Raw genomic sequence first — 17541 nt, 5'->3', positions numbered from 1 at the left:
CCTATGAAAAGTTGATGCAGGACATACTGATGTGGAGTTTTTGACACAGCTGTATCAAAAGAGCTGTATGAAAATGTAATAGCATTAGTTTTCAGCCCTAAATAAATGATGAGTCCAGTAAACCTGTCTGATTTTCACCCATCTTTGTTTGACTCCCAACCCCTTCCCCTGCCTGTTTCTTCCTCATCCATGGTCCTATCACAAGAGACCCCTCGGGAAAGAATTGAGCATATCTGTTTTATACTTTTATGTAGTCTTCTAAACAAAAGATGGAAAAATGCACTGGGTCGCTTTATAAGCCATGTCAAAATGACTGCAGCAAGATTGCTTCGATGTATAATGTATCTGTAGGATGCTATGCCTACAGCATTTGATCTCTTACCTAATGGACAGGTGACAATGGAAATTTTATGAACTGCCTGGTTTTCTTTTGGATAATATGAAAACTGACTTTCTTATGATACTGATTTACATATTATGTATTTATATATCTTCTGTATTTTTGATAGACATTAATACATAAGTTATGTATTGTGAGACATATATATATCTATAGATTTTTTTCTTAATGGCAAAGCAGCCATAAGTGTTGTAGAAAAAGCCTGCTTTGGTTAGACAGTTTGTGTCCAGGCTCACCAGTTAGATGGTGTTAACCATGCTGCATAACCTTCCTAAGTTTCATCAGTGGGTACAGTAGAGTATCATCAGTAGATATGGTAGCACAATATATCTACCTTAAGGGGCAGAATCCCAACAGGAAACCCGTGGCCCATGAAAAATACTGTAATTTCTTTTCTTTTTTTAATAATAATATTTATTTATTTTTGAGAGAGAGAAAGAGACAGACAGAGCCTGAGCAGGGGAGGATCAGAGAGAGAGAGAGAGAGAGGGAGACACAGAATCTGAATCAGGCTCCAGGATTTGAGCTGTCAGCACAGAGTCTGACACGGGGCTCAAACTCACAAACCCTGAGATCATGACCTGAGCCGAAGTCGGACGCTTAACTGACTGAGCCACCCGGGCACCCCCAAAATACCATAATTTCTATCATCCACAAGTAAGTTACTTAAAAAGGTGTGGTTTATAGGGGAACCATGGTCTAGTGTAGTAACCAGGATCTAGTAACACCACAGCTGTTGTTACTACATATACTTAGGGCCAAAGGACAAGAACAAGAAACAATTATCAGACCTGGCAGGAGAACCCTTTCTAGTTCAGCAGCTTTGAAAGTCTACACATAGCCCGAGGTGCCCTTGTGGATCTGGAGCTAAGGGAAACCTGGACTTTGCCCTCCTGCCAAGGTCCTGCTGGGACTCCCCATTTCCTCTACCAGAAAGTAGAGGGTCAGGGAGCATACTGATAGAGTTCGTACAAATCGGTCTCCTGGGTCAGAATGCAAGGTAGACAAGGATGCCATGTGGGTCTGGAGGTTCCTAGAGAAGCTATCTGCATGCTAGCTTAAGGTTATTATGAGCACAAAGTTGGTGCTATGCAGATCTCCATTGAAAGGCACTCATTAAATACTTATTTTCCCTTTTTTTTTTTTTTTTTTTTTTTGAGAGAGAGAGAGAGCGTGTGCACATGAGCAGGGGAGGGGCAGAGAGAGAGGGAGAGAGAATCCCAAAGCGGGCTCCATGCTCAGTGCGAAGCCCGACTCAGGGCTCAGTCTCACAACTGAGATCATGACGTGAGCAGTAATCAAGAGTGGGATGCCTAACCCACCGAGCCACCTAGGTGCCCCTCCCCTCTTCTTTCTTTACCATTATGACTGTTACCTTCTGTTAGAAGATTGGCTTTCCCAAAGACACATCCAGTCCCGAAGTTGTTTCATTGAGTGGCCTTAGGATTTAGAAAGTAACTCCAAAGTCCTCTCCTTAGCCTGATGTTAGTTAATTTATCCCTTTTAGTAACTTGCTAAAAGTCAAATGTATTGAGCCAAATAAACAACTTTAGATATTTAAGTATGCATTCTAGCATTATTTCTTTGAAATTTTACATAAATTATATGTAAAATAAATCTGTAGGGATATATGTGTTGGGTGTGTATTATGTGTGTGTCTGGAGAGAAGGATATCTGTATTTTTTAGAAGAAAAATTTGAGGGGGCGCCTGGGTGGCGCAGTCAGTTAAGCGTCCAACTTCAGCCAGGTCACGATCTCGCGGTCCGTGAGTTCGAGCCCCACGTCAGGCTCTGGGCTGATGGCTCAGAGCCTGGAGCGTTTCCGATTCTGTGTCTCCCTCTCTCTCTGCCCCTCCCTCGTTCATGCTCTGTCTCTCTCTGTCCCAAAAATAAATAAAAAACGTTGAAAAAAAATTAAAAAAAAAAAAAAAAGAAAAATTTGAGGAAAGACCACCTGAAGAAAAGAGAACAAAATTCTTCTAGTATATTTAGATACTTTACAAATAGTAGAAAGAAAAAAATTCTCTTAAGATAATGATTTTAATTTCTTTATAATTTTTTTTAATGTTTATTCATTTTTTGAGAGACAGAGACAGAGAGAGAGAGAGAGAGAGAGCATGAGTGGAGGAGGAGCAGAGAGAGAGGGAGACACAGAACCTCAAGCAGGCTCCAGGCTCTGAGCTGTCAGCACAGAGCCCGACGTGGGGTTCGAACTCACAGACTGTGAGATCATGACCTGAGCTGAAGTCAGACACTTGACCCACTGAGCCACCCAGGTGCCCCCTATTTTCATTTCTTTATAAATGCAAATGTGATTTCATCATTTTTTTCTGCACCCTCAGGAAAGAAGGGACTAATTAAGGAAAATTGATAAGATTCAAACACATCAAAAGGAGAATCCATTCACTAATTAATGTACATTCTAATTACGACCATCAGCTTCTTTATAAAGGATATAATCACAGAGTTCTGTGAGTGATGTGCCTCCCCAGTGAGTGGTAACATCTAGGAAAAGATAAATTGAGGAGAAAGAAGTGAGTTATCACAAATATACGGTTATCGGACAGAAAATCTTATTTTCTTATTATTTTATTCTGGTTTTTTATTAACATTATCTGATTCCTTATTTAGAAGTCTGACCTGATAGTAGGATATAAATTAATGTTCCTTCTTTTTTATCTATTATTAAGTGAAACTACTAAAATATTTCAGTAATTTCCATGCTAATCTGATTTCTAGAATGGAGATAATAAAACACTAATTTAATATCCTATTCATACTCTTTCCAACAAGTAAACAACAACACAGAATGAAGGAAGAATTGTGGGGATATTTTAGGGAACAGACTGCTACATCAAAAAAAATTTTGAAAGTAAAATTTAAAAGAAGACATCACTTAGAAAAAAAAAATAAGTTCAAAAAAATTTTGTTGGATAATTTCAAAGTGAATGAACTTAATCAAATTTTAATGCTTTAGGCAAAAAGTAATAATTAGATGTTTTGAACAGATTGTAACCAATTTTAAGTGTCTAAGGATTCCTGATAAAGTTTGATTTCTGATTGGGCTTGAGACACATGTACACAAAGGCATTAAGGCCAATATTTAGAAATATGGCAGCAGTTTTTAAAAGGGGCTAGAAGCTGGGCTCGCTGAAGCAGAAGATGCAAAAACCAAATGGATGTATTGTACTCTAGTTATATGCAACAAACATGCCTGCTTCACAGTGAATGGGGAATTTTAGAGCAAGAGAAGGAAGATTTACTATTGGTATTTCCCATTACTAGGATTATTAAATAATAAAATTGAGGAGAAGGTAAGTGATAATTTGGCAAGTAAACAGGTGTGTCCAGTGCCATGGCCCCCCCTCCGGCTAACCCTCACCCCCACCCCATCCTGCCATAGTGACAGCTGTTAGAGGTAAGAGTATATGTCTTCTCCCTCCGCTCTCTGGGACCCAGGAAAGGTTAAGAACTGCTAGGTTTGTATATCCTGCTTATTTGATGTTACAACCTGTTTCATGCTTTAGTGTTTCTTTGATTTAGAGCAGGTAGATCTTCAAATGAATTGTTTCCATATGTTGTCTATTAGATAAAGTTAAGGTACATACACTCCCTCCTATTTTTCAAGACATACCAATAAGTTCAGAAACTTAAGAACGGGAAGGACCAAATCAGGTAAGTCTGCAGAGAAGGGATTGGGTATTTTCAGGTTTCTGAGTCAAGCAGATCTCAGGGCTAAATACGTTTCAGGAATTCTTATGCAAAATCTATCTTCTAAGGTCTAGCACAAATATCACCTCTTGCATGCAGCTCCCAGTCAAAATTAATCTTCCTTCCTGGTGTTCTTACACCCCACATTGCAGAACTTCCATTTAAAATTCAGTTTTTTCATTGTATCTGGCTTTTCCATGAGGCTATCAACTGCCAAAGGGCGGACCCTGCTCTTGCTTTTCTTTTTTCTTTAAGATTTTTTTTTATACTTTGTTTTGAGAGAGAGAGAGAGAGAGAGAGGGAGAGAGAGAGGGGGAGAGCGAGAGATGCCTGCATGCACAAGAGGAGGGGCAGAGAGAGAGAGGGAGAGGTTGAGATTCCCAAGCAGGCTTCCACACGCAGCTCAACCGTGAGAGATCAAGACCTTAGTCAAAATCGAGACTCTGAAAGCTTAACTGACTGAGCCCCCCAGGCACCCCTACTCTTGCTTTTCTTTTACTCTCCTACATGCCCTGAAGCACTTCCCAAGGTACCCAATGCGGAGACGCCTGTCAGTACATTTTTAATGAATGAACAAAAACAAAGCTGAAAAGGACAATATTTTGGATTACTAATGTATGGTTTTTACTTTTGGTCAAAGTTTGAAATATATCTAAAGAAGAAGATACAAGAAAAATTTGTAAAATAAGAACTGTATAATGGCCATTAAATGAAAAGAAAGAGAACTTGCATCATGATTTTGCAAAACAAAACAAAACAAAACAAACAAAACCCACAAACAGTGTTTGAATGGGAACATAGTGAGTAGACAGACAACTTATTTATAAAGTTGGAAGACAAACCATTTGGTCATGGCTCAGTGACACTGTGTGACATAAGCTGTGCGACATCAAGCTGATAAGATCGGGAACTTTGCTTTATCCCCAGCCTATAATAAATCCAATTTCTCTGTCTGCAACCCGGATCCCTTTCCAAGATTTAAACTGCCACATCACTCTCCTGCTTAAGATTCTTTCAGAGCTGCTTGCTTCTTATAAGACGAAATCCCATGTCCTTTTACAAAGGGAACCACACAACTCCCCAGCCCTTTGTTCCTCCTTCAGCGCCACCGCCTTAGAAAGTCAAGGAGATCCAGTCCCCAGCTTCATGCCCCCCACATCTCATTGCCCACAATTTCTCCCCTCCAGATGTTCTGCGTCACAACCTGAACTGTGCACTACAATTCCCACACCTTCATGCTTTTCTTCTTTCCTTTCTCCGTTGAGCTTGGATTCTCTCTTCCTCTCTACCCTCAAAGTAATTTATCTAATTCCTACTCATCCTTTAAATTTCAACATATGCCTTCCGTTCTTCCTAGAACTTTCCTAGACTCCTTTGTACCGCTCCTTAGTGTTACTGTGTGATGCCGTGGGCATGTTTTTGTCATTGGGTTATTCTTCCTTATGCATGGTCTTCTCCATTATTCTGTATACTTCTTGAGGTTGTGGACTGTATGGCTCATTTGTCTTTCTGTGCCCAGCACAGTGCTTAGCAGAAAAGAAGGAATGAATGAAATGCCCACATTTAACTGCTCGCTAGGTATTTCCCCTCGAAAAGTCTGCTCATACCTTAAAATCAGTGTGTACAAAGTGGACCCCATTATTGCTAAATCCCCTAATCAAGTTCTCGGCTTTCTCAATCTCTGCAGTCATTTTACATCAAAGAGACTTGAAATCCGAGCTCTTGTTCTTAATTTCTTTCTCCTTGTGCGCTATAGTCATCAGCTCCCAGTATACCTTTACCGTTTTCTTCTTTCAATACCTTTGTTTCCATGGATATATCATTCTCTGCCCCAGAGTCCACCAAAAGATTACTAGTTATTCTCCATGCTTCTCATTACCCCTAATCTATCTTGTACAATGCCAGATTTATTAAACATTAAGATGATTAGACTAGTGATACCTCTTCATTGTATAGAAACTGAAATCAAAGGCAAGCAAAAAGAAGAAAATCACCTGTAATATCCCCACTTGGAGTTAAGTACAGCTAATCTTTTGGTGTATAGTCTCCATTTCTATGCATATAAAATTTTAAGGTCATACTATTTATATCACATTAATATTCCTAAAGCAGAGTTTTGATTATACCTTGTTCATACAGACTGGTCGTTTTTAACAAACAAAAACATGGTATTCTGCAACATAGGGACCATTTTACTTTCCCTCAATTATCCATACAAAACACTGATTGAATAAAATTATTATCCAAGGTGTTTCTTGAGAGCAGCTTGGAATTATTTTTCCCACTACTGTGCCTTTGTTCCGTCAGTCCAAATGATGGGCCTTCTCCCCAGCTTAGCCTTCTCTAATCTTCCAAGCCTAACTGCATGGTCTTTTCCAAGGGGTCTTCTTGACATCCCAGTCAGACATGATTTCTGTCTTTACTCTAAGTTTTACTCACTCTTTTTTTTTTTTTAATATTTATTTATTTTTGAGAGAGAGACAGAGTGTGAGCAAGGGAGGGGCAGAGACAGAGGGAGACACAGAATCAGAAGCAGACTCCAGGCTCCGAGCTGTCAGCCAGAGCCTGACGCAGAGCTTGAACCCACAGACCGCCAGATTATGACCTGAGCTGAAGTCGAATGCTTAACCGACTGAGCCACCCAAGTGCCCCTTTACTCGTTCTTGCTCGTCATAAAATTTGCTTGTCCTTGATGCCTGCCTTACAGTTATTTGCATAACTTTATTATCTCCCCTCGTAAAGTGCAGATTCTGTTCACAAGAAACAACACATAGCAAATGAAAGCAATGACAAAAGACTGCATGTTCCAATGTAATGAAGAAATTGTACATGAGTTGTGACATAGACAATGCTGTTACAGCATCAGGTATCTTCAGGAACTTTGGGGAAGTGCTGGATATCATTCGATTCACAGTGAATTTCTTCTTTTTATTGCTAATGAAAAATAGTGCTATCATTTCTGTATTCCAGATTCAGGGAGCCCGAAAACAAATTTACGTGTTCCATTCTTTAAAGCTGTCACAAAGGCTGCTACATCAGTTTGAGAATAGAACATGTCAATACATTCAAAAGTTTTTATCCACAAAATTTTGTAACATACCCAGAGAGTTCCAGACAGCTAAATTCCATCTGTTGTCTTATTTTCCTTCTCATAGCTTTTTAGGCAGATTGGTTTATTTTTTATTAAAATTTTAGCAATCTTCTTATATTCCTGGGAACATAAGTAATTTTAGACTTCTTTTAGGTGGTTTCATTTTTCCTTCTTCAGAAAACCCTAGTCAAGTATATCATTTCCCTATGATATTATTCTTGCTCCATTTCTTTTTTTTTTTTTTTAATTTGTTGCTTTCTGGGCATAAATGAACTTCACTGTTAGCAACTGAGTGTTTGTCTGTAATACTAATAAATAGTTGCAAAGTATTCTGTATGCCATATTGTAATAAGTGCCCAAATGCTACTAGTATTACATAGATATGAATTCTGCCAGTTGACCCAATCAAATGGTAGTTTGTCTTTCCTTTATTATTATATATGCTTCATAGTTTAAGACACCTGGATGCCTGGGCCAGTTTTATCCTTCCAACCCACAGCGGTTATGCTTTCTTGTGGGATTCACAGACAGTGGGAAAACATGCATTTTTCTTAATACTTTCAGTCTCAGTCCCTCACTCTTGCTCTCCCCTCACCCTGTGCTCTTTGTGTCTTAAATTATTAGCATTTATTTAAAGAATGTGAGTCTCGTCTCCTTTCCACTAACTACATATGCTTTTAAAGTGTTGATGAACACATAGTATTGGGGGTAGCAGACCCTTCCATTTGGACATAGGGTGTCGGGGGAGTGGGACATGACTGGAGACAAAGTTTTGGTGTGAGTCCCGCAGGACCTGGTGTGCCATGCCAGTCTCATTGGATTTTGTCCTGCAAGTAAAGTGGAGGCCATTTGTATCACTGTAGCAGAGCAGAAAATAGTCTTAGGGGAGAGATGATGGGGTAAGTGTGGAGACAGAGAGATCAGCTATAATGTTATTACAATCATCTAGGTCAGTGTTTCTCACTACAGAAGAAAATGTGTTTGACATCGTGACTTGGGAAAAAACAATGTGTCCTTTGTGTGGTGCATTCAGTGTTCTGTATCTTATTCTATCATAATCTCATTGAAAAATGCTAGCCTGAACAATCTAAGTTAATTTCGGAACCCGCTAATTGTACATAACCTGAAACTTGAAAATCCCTTATTTAGATTAATGATAATGAAGGACTAAATGAAGGTAATGGCATCAAATGGAGAGAAGATGCAACTGGGGATAATTAAGAAAACAGAAGCAAGATAACTTGGTGACTTACCGGAATCAGGCACATGGAAGAACCAAGAAGGACTGAAGTTACCTTGTTGGGAGAGTGGGTAGACAATGGTACTCCAAATTGAGATTTTGTTAGGGTAAAAAAAAAGCAGTTTCAGGGTAAAAAAGTTAAGTTCAGTTTTGAATACACTCGATTTGTGATTTCTGTGGGAAAATTACAGTTAGGGAAAGATGTAAGGATTAGAGATATAGTTTAGGAATCAGCATGTGGGTGACAATTAAAGCAGTGGGAGGGATTGAAATAATTGAGATTTTGCAGATCATGAGAAGAGAAAACACTGAGAGTGAATTGTGGATAAAATCAGCATTGAAATGGGAGGCCACGGAAGAGGATGCGGTGAAGGAAATTGAGAATTAATAATCACAGGGCCGGGGCGCCTAGGTGGCTCAGTCGGTTGAACGTCCGACTTCGGCTCAGGTCATGATCTCACAGCTCATGGGTTCGAGCCCTGCGTCGGGCTCTGTGCTGATGGCTCAGAGCCTGGAGCCTGCTTCGGATTCTGTGTCTCCCTCTCTCTCTGCTCCTAACCCACTTGCATTCTGTCTCTGTCTATCTCAAAAAATAAATAAACATTGAAAAAAAATTTTTTTAAATAATAATAGTCACAGGGCCAACGAGGAAGTGAAGAGATAGTATCACTTTAGGAAAAAGAGCAGTCCACTGTATCACATACTGCACACATAGCAGGTAAAGTCTTGTGAATTCCTCACCTAGGAGGCCGTGGGCAACCATTGTCAGTACGCTCAGTAGAGTGGTAGGATCAGAAGAATGACTGCAGTGGCTTGAAGACATGAGAAGTTAGAAGGTATTACAGACAAATCTCAAAGGTCAGCATTAAGTTGAAAGGAATAGAGATTGTAGTAGGTAGACTGGGTCTCAGTTAAGCCAAGAATACCCTATTCAACTTTGTGTCCTGTGTACAGAGGACACAGTAGGTGTCTAGACCCTACTACAGGTGCCATAGAGCCAGAATAAACATAAGTGCATATTGGGAAAATGAGAAGAGCTACATGTGGACTGTATGTGTAACTGGTACCATGGTTTTCTTTGTGTCTTCCCACTGTCCTTTTGGCAGTGTCTTTGCTTTCCAAAATCCAGATCCTGGAGGAACTAGCTGGATTGACTTGGTAAACACTATTATCTCCCTCGGAACGAGCCTGCCAGCCAGTTTGCCTCTCCAGCCTTGGCTCAGTATTATGGATGGCTTAATTTACCCTTAGTCCTGTGGGTAGCCGGGATTTGTGTAAAAGCCAGTAAAATGTATTTTACTTGCCCTGTAAAATATATCTTTTACATAGTTTGCCACAACGCACCAAATTTGATTTGGACAGTACTTAAAGCATTTCACTTGAGCATTTTCCACTTAATTAACAGAACACTTACAGTTTGATCTCCTGACGAAATAATTATAACTGGCTATATACCACATACCCCTTTCTTTTCTTTACGGTGATGTTTCACTATGAGTGTGTGTGTGTGTGTGTGTGTGTGTGCGCGCGCACATGCGCGCACACACATATTTATACGGAAAGAATTAAACAAGTTGATAGGCAACCGTGGGTCAGTTCTTATGAGTCTACATTCGATATAAATACAGTTATCACTAGGTGTTTAAGCAGTGGGTTATGTAAGGACCTGGGTTCTCATTGCTGTATGCCCTCCATTTCATTTCCCTGTATTGTGCTATTTCAGGAGAATTTTTATGTGGTTAGGAAAAGACAGTGGTGCGCATAAATCTTTGAGACTGCTTACAGCCCTGGTTATCTATTTTAAAGTAATTACCACTTCTCTAAGGCTTCTGTCTTGAAGTCATTTTTATGAAATAAAATTAATTCATCACCTATTCTACTTCTGACCGTTATCATGGAAGTTTAAAAATTCATTCTTGGAAAATTCTTATTGCCCAAGTAAGTTTATTTGAGGAAATGAAGAATCATCTAAAACGCAATTATTTCTTTTTAAAGGACTTTGCAACTGCTGTCCTTTAATGTTCTATTTTCACTTCTACAGCTTAGCTACACTTGGCGCCCTTGCGTTCTAATGTGAAGTACCAGCATTGAGTAAGAACGTCTTGTATAGTCAGACTACGTAGAGCAGGCAGAGATAAGAGAGAAAATGCAGCACTGATCACAACAGAGTGATGATGAGAGGGCAGGCATGGCAAAAGAGCAGTGGCAGAGAGTGAAGTCATTTCTAAGAGTGTCGCAGATGAGAAAATAAATAAATGATTGAGGCTGGAGTGGGGCTGGGAAGTTTAGAAGCTAAAGAACGTAAAGCCGAAGCTGGTGTTTCCTCCACGGTAGGCTTCGTGTAACAGCCACTTTGGGAAAATGCTTGCAAGGCCAGAGACACGGGTGCTTCTGGCATCACAAGCCGTGCTTTATGTGGGGGTGAAAAAGTTGAAATTAAGAAAGGAAGGAAGGGGAAATCGGGGCACGATTGAGCATAATCATGTGTTTAGTAATGCAGACACATTATTAAATCCAGCAGAGAAATGACTCCTTCGCTATTGATTCCCTTCAGCTGTACTTTGGGTGCCAAATAGCATTTCTAAGGTGGCTTAAGTGATTTTTGAATGTTTCGTCTTTTTAAATGTCTTATGTTTCTTTTTTGCATTTCAGCTATGAGGATGGCCAAGTCGGAGATGCAAATATTAACACGCAAGAAGGAGGCATTCACAAAGAGATCCTTCGAGTAATTGGTAATCAAACCGCTACTGGGTAAAGGACCACCATTTAATTAACGTGATTTGAAAGCCTTCCTCGGGTTCAAAGCTGGATTTTGAACTGAAGAAGATGATAAAATAATTTATTGTTATTATAAACAAAAGTAACCCTTTGAATACTGATTTTTTTCTTAGTATTTCTAAGTATCTCATTAAACATACCTAAAATGGTATACAATTTATCAATTGTAGGGTTATGGAATCTAGTAATAAAATTACAACAGCACTTAAACTTAAGTTTGGGTTGCTCACACAATAAACAGATTGAAAAAACAGTTTTGTGCTGATATTTTTATATTAAACTCTTTAATTGGAAATTTGGTATTATATACCGACATTTTAGGTTACCAAAATAGAACTGAGAACATTTTATAATGACGTCTAAATCTATACAATACTTTGCAATAAGTCTGTTTGCACATTCCGATGTGCTATTTAATTAGTGGTATGAACATTCAAATGTTTGGGGAGGGGATGTTTCCTATTCTCCTGTTACTTTTTTCTTAAACAAAAACAATTAGGTCTTAGATGCAGTGCTTTGCCCAAGAGTATGTAATGTACATATCTATAGATTCATGCATCAAAATGTGTGTGATGGTGCATATATGTGTGTGTATACACATATATGTGTATTGACAACAGAGATGGCATGGCTCCATGATTCCATTCCCATTTAATGAAAAGAAAATAATATTCAGTAAGCAGGAAATCTGGACATAAACCAAGATATGAGTCAAATTTATCACCATTCATTCACTGAAAATATTTACAAACAATTTTTCTATTTGTTTAAATAATTTTTCCTTCAGTTAAAATTCAACTCTTTTATAATGTTCTCTAACAATTATAATTTGGGGAACACAGGTGCCCCAGGTGGACTAAATCTATATTCAAATGATTATATGTTTAAAAGAAGGGCCTCAGAATTTAAACAAACAGTGTATATTTTTTATTTACTACAATGGAACATTTTTACAATTTATTTATACCACACCAGCATTTTTATATTTTTTCATCTAATACCTCTGCTTATGTTTTTTCGTATTGAGAAAGAAGACAAACTTTGAAGTTTCTTTTATATTAAAAGAACACAAATAGATTTATAGAGAATAATAGCACCAGCTCTCAGCATTTTCCTTTCAAGAGTCATGTGCTCATCAAAATCATTTCTATTTCTTTGGGTCCTGAAGTTATTCTTGCTCATTATAAGTTTTAATTGACAGTGTTTTATTTCCTACGTGATATCTTTGGAATAAGGCCATTCATGAGAGCAGTTTAATTAACAAGTCTGCCACTCTATTCAGACCCTGAATCAAGGCTCATATCTGATTCTAATTTATTTAGAAAGAAAAAAAAAAGTAAAAATGTATAGTCATTTGCAAGTATAATGTTATAACTTCTGTGTTTATTTCCTTTGGCACACAAGGTGAGCAAAAAGGTCACACGCATCGCTAAGGGTTGCTACTTAAGTATTTACCTATTGGTTGTTTCCTTATATTGTAAATAATTGATAATGCCACTTATTTCTGCAAAAATAGACTTGAAGCGGTTGAGATATTAATCATTGTGATAGGATCCACTTAAAACATTGATCCATTCCGACTTGGGCCTCCAAACTCAAAGCCAGACTGAGGCATAGGAGGGCATAGATCTAGCATGTCACTTAGTACTCTGTGACCAGATATTTGAAGACTTTCCATGGGACAAGTGGACGACTTGCTTCTTTCTGCCAAGACTCCCCAAGTCTCCCAAATCCCTTTGACTGCGTTTTAAAAACATTTTTAAGCGTCAAAATTACTATTTTCAAATTAATTTTGTGGCACGTTCTATATATAATATAGTTGTGAAGACGTAATGGCAGGATTTGGAAGTTGAGGTCTTGGAACCCCACCTGTGTGGCCACTGGCAGCACTGAGGCAACTCCAAAAACGCCCTGTAGCGCCCCCCACCAAGCATAGTTTTCGAACCACGGACCTAATCCATTAAGGTTTTACTTAACAGTTGAGTGATCTACGAGGAGTGTAGTATCAGAATCTGAACTGGAATGGGTGGCTTGGAGGACTCAGGGGAGAGTATTTTAGGGAGGAAAAACTGGAAGAATGCAAACCTCTACCACCAGTTTAAGAATATAACTTGGATGTAAATTTTTAAAAAAATGAAAAGAAAACAATAAAAGTAGATTCACCTCTTAGAGCAGGGGAAGCAGTTGATAGTTTTAATGCCCACTAACTATTACAGACAATGGACATCTGTTATGATAATAAGATGTCTCCAAATAGTAACTAATTGAATGCTATTGCAGTGCAAAATGACAGATTTTAAGTTTGTTTTGAAAAATTAAGTGTCAGAATCTCTGTAAGCAAATATTCGAAGTATGAGAGCCAATCTTTTAATTGAACGTTTTTGATATTGGGGTTACTATACTATACTGGTACTTACCTTTATTTTTAAATAATCCAATTTCAGTATTAATTAATTAATAATATTCATTAATATTCATCAATAAATGAATCACGCTTCCAAGTAGGTCTGTAAGATTTAGAAGTTTAAACATTATCATGCCTTGATTCAGTCACCCCATTAAGATATTACCTATTGACATATTTGATGATTCCAAACATGTGATATTGTATTGTATTTATATAATATTTGAAGTCTGTTCACTGATGCTTTGTAACAGTTGTATTAATTGTGTAGTCATTACTACTTAGCATTAACCCACTGAGCAAAGGTAATCATTTATTTTCATTCTTGAAGTAGGGAAAGAAGAACCTTAATTTATTAGTTCTGCTTTTTCCTACATTACTGATTTTTGTAAACATTTCACTATGAGTGATTTGTCCTTTTCATTGTCCACTGTATGGGAAAAAAACAAGAAAATGTGTGAACATTTGAGAAGAGAAAAAAGTAATAATATACTTAAAACCTAGTGCTATAGAATACATTATGGTAAGGTACCTTGGGTGCCTTAGATTGCATTATGTTGAAATGATTTTTATTTTTATTTTTTCTTCAGCAAATCTCAGTCAAATGTTGGATTTGAAGGTGGTTTTTAAATTTAAAATTTAAATGAGTGCCACCTCCTTAAACTTAGTATCATTAATGTGGTGTAAGAAACCAACCCAAAAACTATTGCTAATGCTCTGAATATTTTTCATTGAAAAATTTAAGAGTTTAAAAAAGAAATCTCTCAGTTATTCTCCACTTTGCTAAAAGAAGGGAAACTTTTAATACGCAGTATAAATTTTTAATATCATTGAAAGAATTCTAGCACTACTTTATACCGTAGTATCATAACTTGCCAGAGGGCATGGTGTCGAAGAAAGTTTTAAGGAAAAATCATCATCTTTGTAAATGTCTGGATGCCTTTCATCAGATAGTGATTTAATATGTCATGAAGGGCCACTCAACCTTGGACTGTCTACCACTTAAATATGTGGATTTCATAGTAGCACTTGAAGCACATTTAAAAAATACTAGGATGTTATTCGATTGTTCCGCTGAATTCTTCATTCTAACACTACCTCAAGACAATTGACAGACCGTTTGTTAAGGTAAACTGGGTTTCCAGTATAAGGAACGCATAAAATTTTGCAAATGGAAGTTATCAAGTAATTCAACAGTCAAGACTGTGCTGGACATAGATATTGTCAGTTACCTCTTGACAGTGCAGTAATACGGATATTTCAGTCACTGGTGATGAACGACATAGCTAACTAACACCCAGTGAGTTATGTGAAGGGGTTTCAAGCTGCAAAATCTGAATATAAGTAGTCCCCTTTAAGATTGGTTTTCTCCATGGGCCAATTTTATGTCCATTCACCTAAGCTACAAACAATTGCCCACTTACAGTTAAAGGATTAACATACTCAACTGCTTTGCCAGAGTGGCAGACTGAATATTCAATTATTTTCGCATTGAATGCCTGCTAAATTTTTGTCAGATGAAATATAAATTTGATGTATATTATTGTCCAGTCAATTTTTCCTGGAGATTTTGTATACACTATGATATATTAGGATAAGTTTTTGTAGGTTGAAAGAATTTCAAGTAGTTTTTAGACAAAACATATCCATGAGTGTGAAAAAGCTGTGTTGAAGAATAGATTACATTACACATTTACCAGCAAGTCAGTAAAAAAATAGTGCTTATTTACATAGTCAACATAATTTAATGTTCTAAAAATATTTTCTTCAATCTGCCCAATATTTAATGTATCATTTGAGATTTTTAAAAATGCAGCCACTCCTTTATGTAAACATTAAGATATGCCTATGTTTCTTTAACTATCCAGCCTTCTTTACAATAAATTTCTTGACTTCTGTGCACAAAATAGTATTGCAACCTGCTATTTAGCCTTTGGTGCCTTAGAGTTATTATAAATATTTAACAATATGTACATAATGTAAATACTGCCAAGAGATCACTAAGGCCAAATATTTTCTCTATTCACTTTTTATTGCACTTGCTTTCTATTGCTACTTAAGCCTCTTTTATCCAGCTTTGTAATAGTTCTAACATTGTAGCCAATGTAAATGTTTACTTTCAATAAATCTGAATTTGTTCAACAAGTACGGTATATGTGGGCACTATTTTGAAAACTCGGTGAGACCTTAGCTACTCCTCACGATGAATCTTGCTTCTGGGGACTAGATATTTGAAGTTCTCAACAAACTCTAAAAATGATGTTGCCCTTTTCACTTGTAAAGTACTTCTAAAATAGGAGGGAATAAAAGAAAAAACCCATCTTGTCAGCATTGCCCCAGATAGTCGTGATAGATTTAATTGGTCATGTTAATTTCAAATTCTGTCAAGAAACAGAGAGGATTGAAACAAAAGAGTTTTATACGTTTTGTATATATGCTTTGTAAACACCTCAGCATACTGTCAAAAGGAGCACTTCACGTGAACTATCTTGAATTTTCTAACCTGACTTGATTAGTAATTGGAAAATGATTTTTAAACCACTACTTTTTGTAACATACATCTCATTAACTGAGTAAGACCTTAGTCCATAAACAAATTTGGTTTTCTAAACACATTAATAGTAAATATGAGGAACTCAGTTTATATTCTCATAAGAGATAAAGTAATTTTTTTTACTCCTGTTACATTTATAGCTGAGAAACCATAGATAGCAAACTTCTGTTTATGTCAGTTACTCTAGAAATACTTGTTAAGAGTCTGTGATGCATATTCACAGTCACGATATTCTTTTATATATATATATATATATATATTTTTAACGTTTATTTATTTTTGAGGGACAGAGACAGCGTGAGTGGGGGAGGGGTAGAGAGAGAGGGAGACACAGAATCTGAAAGAGGCTTCATGCTCCAAGCTGTCAGCACAGAGCCCGACCGTGGGGCTTGAACTCATGGACCATGAGATCATGACCTGAGCCGAAGTCAGACACTCAACTGACTGAGCCACCCAGGCGCCCCCACAGTCACAATATTCTTATAAGAAATAGCGTTAGAATTTGTGTTGGCCTTAAGGAGCCTTCAGTCTGTTTGTGAAAAGCAAAAACATGTTTGGAAATAATTCACAAATCACATAAAAACAACACTATTGAATGAAAAAGACCAAAATGCAAACACCACTTAGAAGAACAGATGAACGACATCATAGCTACGGGGGAACCACCATGGGAGACCCATGGTGTTAGCTGGCCCCTCAGTATCCCATTGGCCTTCCCCAACCCGAAGCCAAGCCTTTCAAAACAAAAAGGAGAGGAACACTGACACATGATGAGAAGTTGGCTTACAGATGCAAGGGTCTTGAGTGAACCTACAAAAACTCCCAAATAACTTGAATCCATTCAACTAAAAACTGCAATGCAAGTGACGTTTTGAATCCTTTCATTAGTGTTAACGAGTAGTGTATTACTAATTTCTGTTTACTTATTCATCGGATACTCTTTGTAATCCTTTTGCAACAAAGTTATAATAATTTACTTGCATGTCTGTTTCTTCTTTGTTGTAATTAATACATGTATTAGAAAGCACTTCATTTTTTTAAATTTTAGCTTTCGATTCTTCACATTTTTGATAATCTCCTTGTGACTTCTCAGTCTTACTGACTTCTGGAGCTTCCATTCCCTCTGACACATACCTGCATTCCTCGTCACAGGAATATAGTTGGCAAGAGTATATTTCTACATCCTAGGTTAACTTAAAGTCCCTTTAAGCCTGCTCTTTTGGAAAGTCAACGTTGAGGGTCCCTGAGGATTGTTGAGTATTTATTTGGCCTCTATTTCTGTTCCCAACCTCCAGGTCTCTCTTTTTAATTATTTCAGATAGTAGTGACTTCTAACTTGTATCTAAGAGCACTGAAGATTTCAA

The 17541-nt window shown here is 37.5% G+C and overlaps 1 protein-coding gene across 1 annotated transcript in view; it reads left to right on the top strand.

Annotated features, from left to right (window-relative positions):
* Positions 1 to 15768, top strand: part of PARP8 (poly(ADP-ribose) polymerase family member 8) — a 178806-nt gene extending 163038 nt beyond the window's left edge. The window contains exon 27 of the mRNA XM_047092789.1: positions 11094 to 15768. Coding sequence (XP_046948745.1) covers positions 11094 to 11196 — 103 coding nt within the window. The 3' untranslated portion in view covers positions 11197 to 15768. The remainder of the gene's footprint in view (positions 1 to 11093) is intronic.
* Positions 15769 to 17541: the final 1773 nt, after the last annotated feature.

This window comes from Lynx rufus, unplaced genomic scaffold (genome assembly GCF_022079265.1).
Source record: "Lynx rufus isolate CCGP_SWC_20201006 ecotype Redwood Valley unplaced genomic scaffold, mLynRuf1.p SCAF_1, whole genome shotgun sequence".
Lineage (NCBI taxonomy): Eukaryota > Metazoa > Chordata > Mammalia > Carnivora > Felidae > Lynx > Lynx rufus.
Note: the sequence above shows the minus strand (reverse complement) of the source record. Positions and strands in the feature narration are given on the sequence as shown.